Below are 15823 nucleotides of genomic sequence, written 5' to 3'. Positions count from 1 at the left end.
TATATGGTTTCTTTATCGAATAATGTGACTTTTTGTTCTAACCCCCTTGCGATTTTCTTTTGCTTTGATATAAACCTTTTATTTACCTGGCATTGGTTTTTTTGTATAAAAACTGGAATGAATACTACTATTTAAAACTTAAATATGCACATGTTTCAAGAATTTTAAACTCATTCTTTTAACTAAAAATGTGTGAATAATTATAAACTATAAATAATAAGATATAAATTTATAAGTATACCGAGTTACTGTATGGCTTAGATGTGCCATATGGAATATTACTAAAAACTAATGCACATATAATTCAATTTATTGCAAATTTAGCAAACATACTAGTAAGAATACTTGGTAAATAGTTCAATATATTCATAAATTTCCAGAAATCGATCATCACGCACTTAAAACGTACATCATGTATGTCCTAAGAGCGTGACCCAATATTGTAACTAGTTGTGTATGACATCGTGCCTTAAGGCAAATTGCTGGAACTTCCCGTACCGTAACGAAATGTTCGAGGAATACTGAATGTTTTCAAATAGATTATTATAAATATCGTAACATTGTCTAATATTTATAAGAATTATATAAACTGAATTGGAAAGTTGTAATTATCTATTTAAAATGTATTAAAACTTAAGTCAGAATTACAATTAAGATCTGAATTATTTTCGATATACAAAAAATATTTTCTCAAAAAAAAAAATTAAAATATTTTTTTCTAAAAGCAATTATTTTGCCAACACAAGTAGAAAGTTTTTTGAATCATTCAAATCGGACGCCATTTTTTGCACATTTAGCTCTGAATCTTCGAAATGGCTGGACCTGCCTTTGCCAAGAACTAATAACCACTTCTCCCAATCATTACAAATTGAATGTTTTTTTGATCATTCAAATCCGATACTCCGTTCTCTCAAAAAATGGATTTCTATTTTCTGCACTCGTTAAAAAATACCCCTGGGTAACTTTATTAGTAACTTAGTTAAAAAAAATTATTTATTTATTGCACCAAAGAAATGTTTTTTGACAAAACTCCTGCGAAAACACCATTTTTTATGTCCACATATGTGACTGACATAATTCATGTGCAACTTTTTAGTGTCAGACACATATGACTGACATGGCGTTTAACGTGTTAACTTATATTCATACTTATTTTTGTACGTTTTATACTAATTCTACAGGATTGTTTATATTAAATATTTATATAAACTAACATATTTTTGGCATTATTAGTATGTGATTGAAATTTTCTAGATCAACCATTCATTTAGTAGACAATTAATCATCATATTTAAACTATTCAAATTAACATGAAAGCCTAACTATTTTAAAAATATAATCTAGTGACGACGATATAAAGTATTATATTTATTTTACCTAAAACTAATGTGATCTTACTTAATATCACACATTTAAAAGTATTTTTTATAACAAATCTACAAACTTAGAAAATTTATTTTACACACAGCACTTATTATTATTATACTTAAAACTAAAAATTTTCAGTATGGCGTTCATATAAAAATATCATTTTAAATTGAACCTAGAACTGTTTTATAAGTGACTTATTTGTACTTAAGATAAAAATCTTTGATTTATCAATTTTAAGACCTATTGCAAAGGTTTTTTACTCGTTTTTGGCAACAGTAAACAAAGTAGACCGCAAACTGAAAACAAGGAATAAAATTATGTCAAATATAAGAAGAATAATTTAATTATAATTAAAAAAATGATAACTTAGACAAGAAAAGGAAAACATAATATTAATTTAATTTATTTGAACTGCGCTTTACTTATAAAGAAACTTATTTTCAAAATTCAATATTAATTCAGTAAAGTAGACGGTAAGGTCTTTTAATCATTTGGAAAATAGATTGTAATAAGGATTATTAAAACTTTCAAATTTTATAAGAGTTCATTATATTATATCAATTTATTGTTATTTTCCAATTTAATGAAAAATTATTTACTACTATATTATATCAACTCACCAAAAATGACGATTCCAAGCGTGAAAAACGGTGCAAAGCATCCTGATTCCAATAAAAGGGGAAATACCACATTTCCAAAAACTGCACCGACACGACCGATCATCATAAGCAGAGACACAGCCATAGTTCTAAAAAAAATTTCATCACATATATGATACATAAAAAAAATTCAAAAATGATGATCCTAATCAAGATAAAAAAATCTTAGAAATTAACATGAATATAAGATCCATAATTAGCATAATTTTTAGGTTCAATTAGAAAATGATTTAATTTAAATATATTAAAAACAGTTACACGAAAGAACTATTTTCCGTAAAAAATTGAATTCTGGTCACAAATTCCTGAACTGTCCGGGCCAATCCTGGGCACCGTTTTCAAAGTAAAAAATTATTTATAATTTAAATTGGTAAATGATGATTTTTTATCAATTTTTTTAGTTCGTTACCTTAAATCTGTTGGAAATAACACAACTACTATTCCAATAAGGGCAGTCGTACTAATTCCTGATATGGCGCAATAGACCGCCGACAGCGCCACCGCAATAATCGGCGTCCAGGCGTAATATAAGGCCATTCCGCAACTACCGGCCAGAAAGAAACCAAACACTGAAATAAATAAATTAAATGATTAAAATAACAATAATTTAAGATATTTTCTCGTAAAAACTTGCTATTACAATAAGGTTGCAGGAATATAAAAAAACGTGAGAACTATTTTTTCTAAATTGTTTATCACAATTTGTAAATATATATCTGAAAAATAGTCATCTTCAAAATTAATTCTTTTTTCAGGTTTTCACAATTTTTTTCATTATTACTACATGATTACTATCATTTGACATTCAAAACCATCCATAAATTCACTTGGGCAAATACAAAATATTTCATTAAATATATATATATATATATATATATATATATATATATACAGTGCTGGATTTGCAGTAGGGGCAATCGGGGCTACTGCCCAGGGCGGCAAATTTTTGGGGGCGGCAAAATTTGGATAGTGAGAAAAAAATTCTATACAATATAATCAACTTTTTTTTAACAACATTTTTTATTTCAAGAAATATAATTAACAAAACATAATACGATTGCAATGCAAAATTTGGTTTGAAATAACCGATTATTAAAATTTAGTATTTTGCCTTGTCTCCCTCTCCGAACGTAAATTATCAAATTGGTTAATAAGTCATTATAAAATTTGTCAATTTGGCTAATATAAAGATCCGTAAACAAGCTGAAAGTTTAAGAAAAATATTTTCTTCAGTTCTCGAGCCTTCTTAAAATGACGAATTTCTGCACTACCAAGCTTATAGCGTTGAAAAATATTTTAAACTAGTGACGCATGGCATTGTGTCTTTTAAGACAAATTATTGAAACATCCCGTACTGAAAATTACATTTTATAAAGAGCTTTAAAATTGAAAAAAATTGAAAATGAAAAAAATTGACTTGACACATTTTTTGCATTTTGAAATTTTTTGAAAATTATGAACTTTTTGTAAAGCAATCGCGCTGCGTAGCTGTTTCAGAGAAGAAATATCAAATCTCAATTACCATTTTTCGTAATTCGTGCCAAAAACTAATCAGCACGTCTCCCCATCAATACAAATCTAATATTTTTTAATTATTCAAGTAAACACGGATCAACCGATCAATTCCTAATGTTAAGGAGACGTGCTAATTAGTTATTGGCCAAGGCAGGTCCAACTGTTTTGAAGATACGGGCCAAAATGCCAAAAATGATAATTTAGTTGTTGAGAAAAGAAGCGTCCAATATCATTCAAAAAAATTTATAGAATAAATAATTGCTTAAATTTGTGGGAGGCAGGTTTAGCGGTTTCGATGATCCAATAAAAAAAATTGAAAAAGAAACATTTGGCGGTCAAAAATGATCATTAGACATATGCACATCAAATTATCAGATATTTTAAAAATATTTTAATAATAAGTATAAATTTTGTTTACATTTATATGGGTTATGTAACATTGTTTATTTGTTAGACTGCGACGCGGCGCTTACGCGCTCCTATATTTTGATCCTACGCAGCTGAAGCAGCGCGATTGCTTTAAAAAAAGTTCGAAAGTTCGTAAAATATTAGGGATGGGGCGGCATTTTTGTCAGTGCCCCGGGGCGCCAAATTTCTAAATCCGGCCCTGTATATATATATATATATATATATATATATATATATATACTTTATTTTTGGTTCAACTTACTTGAAATATTTCTATTGCCGACTGCATTGATAAGTGCTCCAGCTATCAAATATCCGCAGAACGAAACAATTCCAACAATTGTCGAATTTATGTACATTGAGTATTCAGTTGTCTAAAATAAAAATATAATATAAATAGATATTTCTCAATAATAAAAAATGCAAGCCATATGTATAATAAACCTATCAGTCGTCTATAAAAATCACCACTGCTTATAAATCATTTATCAGCAAAAAAACTAGTAAGACCATTAATTAAACTTCTATTTGCTATAAGAAATATAATGTATACATATCTATCAGTAACTATTAAAAATAACTAGTTGAAAGTGGCATTTTGCATTAAGGCAAGTTGCATGATGAACTACCCGAAAAGAGTAATAAATGAATTAATAATATTGAGTAATAAATGACCGAAATTGAGATTTAGATATTTAGATGAAATTTTTTACGATTACGTATATCATGTATGCAGTCCTTGATATTATTTAATAATTTAAATTAATTGTAACATTTTTTTACACGACTAGAGAAGTTTCGTAGGCTTATTTTTACACTATTTCCAAAAAAAAAATGGCATTTAAATTTGTGATATTCAAATTTTTACTCAGCGACTTCTGACATAAATTTTGACTATCATATTTTTTTAAACTTTGATAAATTTTCAAATTTTAGTGTGTTCTTTAAGAAAGACCATGACGTCTATAAACATAAAAAAAATCATAGATTTTTTTTCTACAGTTAATTACGAAGAAACAGTTCGGCCAATCGACGCAGAAAACTGACAAACGATAGTCCTCATCGAGATACATCGAATGGCTTTTAAATTTTTGAAATCGGTCCAGCCGTTTTCGAGAAAACGTCGATTTACGGAAAAAAATCTGTTCACATACACGCACACACTCACACATACTTTTTCCAAATTTGGTCTTATTCGATTCAGATTGGCTTGAAACGTCGAGAAAACATAAAATTAGCGAATCGGATTTTTTGATGAAAACAAACTTATCTTTCGGGCAGTTAAAAATTATCCAAGTTGTATAAAAATACCTCTATGTATTTTCTAAAAGAAAAATAATTTATATATGTCTATTAGTAATTATTAAAAATAAAATATAATTACCACTGTGCATGGTGCATTAACATCAAAAACATCCTGAGTATATTTCGTTTGGTTCAAAGTTGTCCCCAAAATGCTGCACAAAGATGTATCATTTTTAGAAGGATTTGCATCGTACTCTTCCATCATGGAGAACATTTGGGGTAACCACAATCTTAAAGTATTCAACCTGGAAAATAAAATTTATAATAGATTTTTGTTCACCAAACTATATACATTAACATCCACTTATTAGATTTTTTAATACAATTGTGCAACTATTGTTTATAATATTAAATTCTATTTACCCCAATAAAGCCAAAAGTTGTATAGCACAGACGATGATGCAATTTTTCAAATGTGGTGCATAGAATAAAGGCTTGAATTGTTTGAAACCAGCCTTAAGGGCTTCCATTCCTTCAGGCTTGGGAGAACCATCTTGTCCATTGGCTTTGGTTTCTTCCACCAGTTGTTTTATCTAAAAGAAAAAATTCATAGCAATTATAATATATATACTAGATGACCCGACAGACGTAGTCCTGTACCCACATACAATTGAAAAGTTCAATTTTTTTAAATATTCTATCCTATACTTTTTAATATCCTATTTGATGTCCTATGTGATTCATTTATGGTCTTAGCAAAAGTAGTATAAGAAATTCAGAAAAAAATAATATAGCGTCTGCGGTAAAAGAACAATATCACACTTGATTTAACCACACAACATAATTGCTTCAATCATTTAGTCTATAATTTTTATAATCTCGTACGATATATTGGTTACTCTTTGGCAATTATAATTTCTAACGTACATTTTTCTTACTAATAATTTAATAAACATTATTGTTCAAATCTTAAGTGAATTAATATGTAAAATCTAGTTCATATGAGAACTCTCCAATTTAAGATCAACTTACTAAATATTCCATATCTAATGCCAAACAAATAAATTTTTGACACATGAACAAAAATTCTAAATCATTTTTTTAATAAGTAGAAATATTTTTTGTATTGTTAAATAATTTACTAAAGTAAACCAAAATGCGATATGCACAAATTTAAAAAAATAATGTATATGCAATTTTGGACTTGTTGCGTTGTTTATTAAACTGAATTATATAATTTCATCTGCCAAAATATACTGTTGACTGTAACTTATATTATTTTCTTTAACTGTCATCTGCTAGAAATGTGAATTCACTTGAAATTTGAATTTAGCTGAAATTATGACCCTAGATAATATTAGAATCAAATATGCCAGAAAAATGTAATGTCTATATTATTATTGCCGAAAAGCAGCTGACATGTGCCAGAAATTAAAATAATATAAGATACAGTATCTGTTTGGCAGATGAAATTATATAATTCAGTTTCATAAATAACGCAACAAGTCCAAAATTGCATGTACATTATTTTTTTTTAACTTATGCATGTCGCATTTTGGTTCACTTCACTAAATTATTTAGCAATACAAACAACATTTCTACTTATTAAAATAATGATTTAGAATTTTGTTTAACGTGTCAAAATTCATTTGTTTGGCATTGGATATAGAATATTTAGCAAATTGATCTTAGATTAAAGAGTGCTCATATGAACTAGATTTTACAAATTAATTCACCTAAGATTTGAACATAAACAAAATGTTTATTAAATTATTAGTAGAAAAATTTTATGATAAAAACTGTTTTTACTACTTACTGGATATTCAGTCTTGTCATTCCAATGATTAATCCTGTACACTTTCTTGAAAACCTCCAAAGCTTCTTCGTTCCTGCCTCGAGACATCAAGAATTTTGGACTTTCAGGCAACATCCACATAAAGATTCCGCTCAAGAAACTTGGCAACGAGCAGAAAGCCAGGAATATTTGCCAGGAGTGCAATTCTAGTAAAAAATAACAAGAATAATTAGGTAATAGATGGTCTATGGCTTTGCTTAAAATTTTCATTTATTCTTACCTGATCCATTAGGCAGCATCAAAACCCATCTCGTGGGAATGATTGCCCATGCCATTCCTGGCAAAGTGATATTTGCCAGAGAGAAGTACATACCGACACAAAGTACTACTCTTGATCTATGAGTTGCTCCATGGAATTCCGATAGATATGACATCAGGACGGCGAATGGGCCACAAATACTAAAGAAAGGTGAAAAATATAATTTAATTGGCAGACTTTTTTGATATATTTAATTTAATTAGCAAACAAGATATATTCAACAAGAAACATTTTTTTCAGCGTCTCTAACAATCAGTAAAAATGACTTGGAACAGATAAACCTAAAATTTGTCCCGAAAGTTTTGTTAGATATATTGGAATGGGGCGCATGGCATCGTGCCTTAAGGCAAATTGTTGAAACTTCCCGTACCAATATTTATTTTTTTTTAAAAAAGATTAACATTTTTGAAACAACACTGAAAATAATAGATTTTTGAGAAACTATAAATTTTTGACAAAAATTTACTTTTTTTGAAAAAAAAAAGACTTTTTGAAGAAAAAATCATTTTGAAATATTTTGGAAATTCTGAACTTTTTTTCAAAGCAATCGTACTGCTTTAACTGCATTGGATAAACAATGGTACGGAACTCATAGGAATGTAAAGAAAATTTATACTTATTGTTAAAATCTCTATAAAATATCTGAGAAATTAATGTGCATATGTCAAATGATCATTTTTGACCGCTAAATGGCATTTTTTTTACTTTTTTTACTAGATCTCCAAAACCGCTAGACCTGCCTTTATGAAAATTTGATCAGTTCTTCATCTTGTTAATACAAATAAAATGTTTTTGGATTATTAAAATCGGACGCTCTGTTCTCTTAAAAACTGAGTTACTGTTTTTGGTACTTTTTGCCCCGTATCTTCGGAACGGCTAGACCTGCCTTCGCCAAAAACTAATCAGCACGTCTTCTTATCAATACAAATCGAATTGTTTTTTAATTATTCAAATCGCTTCATCCGTGTTCCCGAAATCGTCAACAAAAATTTGTATCCGCACACACATACACACACGCACACACACATACACACACGCACACATACATCCATTTTTTCTAAGGTATGCCAAAATGTTAAGAAACCTCTGAAACGTAAAGATATATAAAAATTTTCATTTTCGATTTTTTTTCGATTACTATAACTTACCCTACGGGAAGTTAAAAATCCGTCCACGTTTTATCCAAAAATTCTGAATCGATTTTAAAAATTCAAAAACTATTTGAAAGATATTATTTGGGAGTCGTGTTGATTAATTTAGGACTAAGATTGGCTGAGCTGTTTTTTCGTAATTAACTATTTTTGATGAAACTTTTTATGTTGAAAGATATCGTGGTCCTAAAGAACATACTGAAGTTTTACGTTTCTTCGGCAACTATAGTAGTGTTAAAAATTCTTCAAAGTTTGAGAAAATTTTATAGTCAAAATGTGTGTCAATAGTTGCTTTTGTGATGTGATGAGTCAAACATTCTTAATTCATTAAAATTTAAAATAATAAACTACAATTTTAGGACATACAAACAAGAAAGTGTCTGTGTAATATACAATTACAGAAAATTCAAATGTGTTTGAGAAAAATCAATTAGAAATCGCAATGTTTAAATTGAATTGAATGCAAAAACTTTATTTTTGAAATATTTTTTGAAGGGAAAATTTTTCTTTCCTCCTTTTTTGTCAAACAATCATAACTTTCATAATCTAAATACTTATTATTGTTTTACTAGAAGGACAGATACTATACCTACGGGTAAATGTCCGAACAAAATAAAAAATATTATGCATATATTTATATTTATTGAAATATATTGATTGATAAATTGATATTTTCAAAATGAACAGTTGAAATTGTTATCTAAATATCTAAATTTTAATTTGGGTTGAATAAGTCAATTCTTACACATTTCGGAAAGTTGCTTTAAGGCAGTATGCCACTTTTCTCTTTGGCAGAATGCCAAACTACTTTTGTTTTTAAATAAATTGCAACCAATCAAACATTTTTAACTTACATAAATCCTCCAAAAAATTTAGCAATCATCAAAGCAGTCGTGGACTGACTAAAAGCCGACGCAAAAACACAAACTGCATCCAAAAGATAACCAAGAACCATCAGTTTTCGCCTTCCTAAAGTGTCTGCCAAGTAACCCCAAAGAAATGCAGACAGGATCATACCTGGATAAAAAAATCTAAATAAAGTTTCTTTATCACAATTATTAATAACTAGATGACCTGACAGACGTTGTGCTGTACCCATGTTGACAATTTTTCAACATAATATACTAATACTTACCGTTTACTCAAAAATAATAATTATTGTTTTCTTTTTTAAATCTTCACGCAAAAATACACATACATTTATAATATGAGCGATGTTAAATGTAGAACTGCTTTAAATAAAATGATGAGTCTCAATTCCCATACTATATTGGAAATTGAAGTCTTTTAAACGGTATAACATAACCAAAACCATAACATAACACTGGTACTACATGTTGGATTAAATTAATTTAATTTTTTATTATTTAGTATCTCCAAAATTGCATCTTAAACTTCTTCTAATCGATATTGTGAGGGCCGAATTGTATGTATTCATCTTTACTTTTCCTTTGTTGTTATAAAGTGAAATTTTTACGAATTTTAAAAATATTGTGGAAAGATTAGCAAAAGATACAAAGAAATTATATATTGAAAAAAAAAAACTATATTGAAAATTTAATATCCCAATTTTGTGTCGGCGCCCCCTAAGGCGTGCGCTCGTATATTTCACATGCATCGCATTAAAGGCAGGACCGGCCCTGATTAATACTTAATTTCATATTTCAAGTAAATTAATTTGTCATATCCTGTTCATATGTGTATCCTTCAATCTGCCATACATATACTGTATCTTATATTATTTTAATTTCTGCCACACCTCAGCTGCTTTTTGGCAATAATAATGTAGACATTTCATTTTTCTTATTCGTAATCATAAATTTATTATACATATTCTAATATTGTCTAGGTTCATAAGTAAATTAAAATTTTTGGCAGATGATAGTTTACATTTGTTTTCAATGCAAACAATGACATGTCGTTTTTTGCAATTTTTTCCGATTATTTCTACCATATTGCACATACATCCCAGTACTTTATAATTACACATATCCTAGAAAATTTCCTTAACAAACTTCAGAAAGATTTATCAAAATCCGAATAATCGTTTGGGGAGTATACACAGTGAGTGCTTGTAATTTAATATGAGCTTTATATGATAGCAATAAAGCTCAAATTGATTCTACGTTTTAGTTAGAAAACGTTTGTATGAGAAAAAGAAAAGGGCTGTTTTTAGGGTTTTCCCGGCAATTATTAGATTTTTTCTCGCCGTAAGAACCATCCTTGGGCTTCAACGAACATTTTAAAAAAAGAATTGGTCCGGTCGTTGTTGAGTTATGCGCTTACCGACACATTTTTCGAAAGATTTCGGTCTAATTCTTTCGTGAGCCGATAAAGTGAAGCTTTGTCCTTGATGCATTGACAACAAAGGTTTAGTTGTCGTTGATCTTTTATCCACAAAATAATATCCACAAAAATATCTACAAAACTATTTGAACCTTTCTTCGTATTCATGATCTGAAATGGCGCAACACAATGGGGAAGCCTCTGACGACGAAGAACATGTCATCTTGACCGCTTGGGCACATGAAAATATTGATTGAGATTTTGAAAATGTCATTTTTACTGATGAATGTTCTATATGAGCTCGTACTGCCCTGATCGAGCCGTTAAATCAAAATACAAGCCGTCAGATTAGAATAATCCATTAAATTAGTAAAAAGCATGCGTCGGAGATGCCATCCAATTGTCGACTCCGGTAGCGACTGGACACATGTTGACCGAATTGCATCATTGCTTGTAATGTATACATTGCATATATAAATATAAAAGTTTCATAAAATAATAATTTTTATAAATTAACACGGCCACGCTCTTACTTGACCGACAGTAAGATTTTTTTTTACTTACCGACATAGACAATAGCATTCATGAGTCCTTTATCCATCAAAGTGAGTCCCAAGTCGCATTCGGCATCAGGAGCAACAAATGCCAAAGTTGTTGTGTCGAAGACACTGGAAGCAGCACATGGTAGGGCAACCAGTAACATCAGGATGTTGAAGAGGCCAAAATCCGTGGCTGATACCGCCGTTTCGAAATCGGCGGGAGAATTGATGTCTTTGGATTTTTGGAGACTTCCTAAGAAAAATAGTAAAGGGTATTAATAAGTGACATAAGTAGTTAATAGTATTAGACAATTAGATACTTGTAATTTTAAATAAAAAATAAATTTCTAACTAGTGGTGTATGGTGTCGTGCCTTAAGGCAAATAATATATCTTGTACATTCCTGCCTTAATCGATTAAGAACTTCCTGGTCAACTAGAAAGACCAAAGTTACCAGGTTTGATTTAAAAAAATATAATGTTTTTAGTACGTCACAGGCTTAATCGGTTTTGAACTTCCTGGTCCTAGTTCAAAAAACCATGAGTAATGAAAAGTTTTTGTGTACAGAAATTTCAAATTGAATGCTTTTTTAACTTTCCGTAGGGCAAGTTATAGCAATCGCAAAAAATCGAAATTGATAATTTTTATATATCTTTACGTTTCAAAGGTTTCTGAATATTTTGCCATACCTTAGAAAAAATGGATGTATGTGTGTTAGTATGTGTGTGCGTGAGCATGTGTGTACAGATACAAATTTTTGTCGACGATTTCGGGAACACGATTTCGGGAAGCGATTTGAATAATTCAAAACACATTTTACTTGTATTGACAAGATGAAGAATTGATCAAATTTTCATGAGGGCAGGTCTAGCAGTTTCGGAGATCTAATGAAAAAAGTAAAAAAAATGCCATTTAGCGGCCAAAAATGAACATTAGACATATGCACATCAAATTATCAGATATTTTATAGAGATTTTAACAATAGGTATAAATTTTTTTTACGTTCCCATGGGTTCCGTACCAATGCTTATCCGTTAGACGGCGGCGCGGCGCTTACGCGCTTCGATATTTCATCTCTATGCAGTGAATTGCTTTGAAAAAAAGTTCAGAATTTCCAAAATATTTCAAAATACACTTTTCTTCAAAAAGTATTTTTTTCAAAAAAAAGTAAATTTTTGTCAAAAGTTTATAGTTTCTCAAAAATCTAATTTTTCAGAGTAATTTTTTTCAAAAATGTTAATCTTTTTAAAAAAAAATAATTTTTGGTACGGGAAGTTCCAGCAATTTGCCTTAAGGCACGATGCTATGCGCCCCACTAGTTAGATCATTCAAATCCGATACTACGTTCTCTCAAAAATTAGATTTCTATTTTCTGCACTCTTTGCTCCGTATCTCCAAAACGGCTAGACCTGCCTTTGCCTAAAATTAATCAGCACATCTCCCTATCAATAGGAATCGACTGCCTTTTGAATCATTCAAATCGGTTCATCCATACGCCCGAAATCGTCGACAAAAATTTGTATTCGCACACACACATACATCCATTTTTCCTAAAGCATGCCAAAATGTTCAGAAACCTCTGAAACGTAAAGATATATGAACATTTTCATTTTCGATTTTTTTGAGATTACTACAACTTGCCTTACGGATATTCAATAAATACATTTAATATATAAGTTACCTTTATTATTTGTATCCAAAGAGTCACCATCATCCAATTTGACGGTATAAACACCATCTTCAATTTTTTTGTTATTGATATCCATTTTATTAATTTTAGTTGAAATAAATTAAACTGATAATTAACTTCTCAAGTATTTTCACATTATATTTAAATGATATATTTTATAGATTTTAAAATAGGCTTTCTTTCACTATATTTTAGTTTCCACTGTTTATCTTGTTTTGTCCACACGTTTTTTTCATAAATATAAATATTGCTATTATTGCAATTTTTAGAAGAATATAAAATAGTATTTCCAAAATAGACATTAGTTTTTCGATTTAATTTTAATTTTAATTTTCAAATTAAACCTTTATATCAGTTACCAAAATCTTATCACACTTTGAACTTGAATATTATTAAATAAATATATATTATAATTTTAAATCCACTTTTATTTTTATACTTAAACTGCACTTCGTTAATTGAAAAATGCTTTAATTAATTAATTATTAGATCTCGTTTTGTATCATTTTACAAATGAGATTTAAGCCGATGCCATATCACCATCAGTCTAGCGAGTGGATTTGTTCTATTTATGGGTTTTTTGGTAAAAACATAATCTATTAAGTACTTCAATCATGAACTTCATATAATTATGTGAATAAGATGAATTCGCTTATCAGAATGCAAACAAACGAAATGACTTTTCGATTTTATTCACATATAAAATATGACGGGTAAATATTTACGAAGTCGTACAGAGAATATAAACTATTTAATTGAAATAAATTAAATTTTAATAAACGATAAATAATTTTTTGCTGTAAAATCAGATTCGCTAATTTTATGTTTGGTGTCGTCTTTAATCGCGTGATAAGGATTAAAGATATTTAAGGATTTCTGATATTCAAAATTGGAATTTGCTCGTCAGTAGAGTTCTCTTTCTTTCTAAAATTACTGAATTTGGTCGTCTTAGTAGATTTTGGTTAGTCTTAGTAGATTTTGGTTAGTCTTAGTAGATTTTCTTTACTAAAAAAATATTCTACTTGTTTTACCTGTTTAAAATGACGTTTTACTAATATTTATTGAGCTTGATTTTATATTTCTTTCTGAAATTACGTTATTATAAATGCTTTCGAGAATGAGAAGAGTGCGCCTTGAAAAAAATACAAAAAATAGATAGATCATTATCCATTTTTTAAATAATTCACATATAGTATACTTAAAAATAATTTGTTCTAGAGATACTTAAAAAATCACAAAACATCGTGCCAAGTATTTTAAAATATGATATATCTTGCTCTGTCATTCTCAACCGTTGCGTATACATCGCTCTCTTTCGCTCTAAAACCAAAATGTATAGCGCTATCTCTTTTTCTCACTACATGATATCTTCTGTCTCTCTCGCGTAACAAAATAGGACATAAGTCTGTAAAGTTTCGGTTTCAAAAATGCTTTCAGACAAAATGAGCATTTTTATCGAAATCTTAATTAATAATTTTTTAATATTTAATTATATCTATTTGTCCTCCTAATAAATGAATTTATACAAAGGTTGTTCTCCCCTGCATTGATATTAAAATGATATATAAATGTCGGCAATTAGCAACTGGAAATTTAATTTTAATTCCATTAAGAAATATCATGCTGGATTAATTTTTTTCATACATTTTTCCTATTATGATGAAGCAAAATTTGGCGGCTGACAAATCTGTATCGTCATAGATAATTTACAAAACTTTATGACGAAATAGAAAAAAAAGTTGGATCATGATCTAAATCAATTAATAAATTATATTAATAGATTTTATTTGAGATCTATAACCTCGGGAGGAAATTTGATATCATACTGCTTGATATCGAGCTGACCGAGGTTAGAATTGATACATCCGATAGTATAAAAAAATCTCGTCGAATAATCAAAAATAGTTAAAATAAATTATATTAATAGATTATATTGAGATCTATTTCCTCGGGAAGAAATTTGATATCATACTGCTTGATATCGAGCTGGCCGAGGTTAGGATTGATACATCCGATAGTATAAAAAAATCTCGTCAAATAATCAAAAATAGTTAAAATTCTCACCGATTTTTAAATTTGCTATCCACTTCCATGGTGCATCTTCAACATCAAATTTTCCTGTATCTTATAAAAAATATTCACAAATACATTTCTTTTCTTTTCCTTTCCCATTTTCCTTTTTCTTTTTTTCTTTTTCTAAAACAAAATCACATTTAAGCTACCTAAACTTTATTAAGAAAGCATACAAACACAAAAATACACAACAATTAATTATTAAAACTAATTTAATAATATAAAAATCAGATAAAAACTTTCTGATCACAGATTTGGTAACATTATTCCACCTATAGAGGCCAAAATATTAAATTAAATATTTTGGTACCTACTAATTATATAAATATAAAATAAAAAATATAATTAATTAATAACAAACATATAAACTATGCACTTATTGATAGAATAAGACCCGGTTTATTCCAGAAGCTTAAACGATAGAATAAAACAGCCAAAAGTGATAAAATAAGATAAAATGTAATGGTAAGATAATTTATATGGGGCAATTCTGCCGTAACAGATCTCATAAAATAGCGTTGCCATGGGAACGCCCCTTGTGTTTGTTCTCGGTGTCGACAATTATGAAGTCTATCCATTTGCCGTGCCATCAGGCGTATTTTACATATAAATAAACAAGGAAAAAGATCTTATGATAATTGCATCATCTAAGATTCTGTTACAGCAGAATTGCCCCATTATTATTAGTTATATACTATTTATACTACAGTATAATTTAAAAAAATCATTAAGAATAAAAGACAAGACCATAGACAGCCTTTAATATTTGTAG

General features: G+C 28.9%; 1 protein-coding gene across 1 annotated transcript; it reads right to left on the bottom strand.

Moving 5' to 3' along the window:
- Positions 1-1590: 1590 nt before the first annotated feature.
- On the bottom strand, positions 1591-13033 carry LOC113377493 (synaptic vesicle glycoprotein 2B-like; the record flags this gene model as incomplete). The annotated part of the gene is made up of 11 exons (XM_026617843.1): positions 1591-1667; positions 1992-2119; positions 2440-2599; positions 4216-4327; positions 5338-5503; positions 5622-5791; positions 7015-7199; positions 7274-7452; positions 9318-9480; positions 11314-11541; positions 12970-13033. Coding segments are annotated over 11 exons (1611 nt in total), but the record flags the coding sequence as incomplete, so codon positions are not given.
- Between the last annotated feature and the right edge of the window lie 2790 nt (positions 13034-15823).

Source organism: Ctenocephalides felis, unplaced genomic scaffold (genome assembly GCF_003426905.1).
Source record: "Ctenocephalides felis isolate EL2017-DRISC unplaced genomic scaffold, ASM342690v1 CF-g0.4_SCAFFOLD_00845, whole genome shotgun sequence".
In the NCBI taxonomy this organism is placed as follows: Eukaryota; Metazoa; Arthropoda; class Insecta; order Siphonaptera; family Pulicidae; genus Ctenocephalides; species Ctenocephalides felis.
The sequence above is the reverse complement of the archived record's forward strand: the minus strand, read 5'-3'. Positions and strand labels throughout refer to the sequence as shown.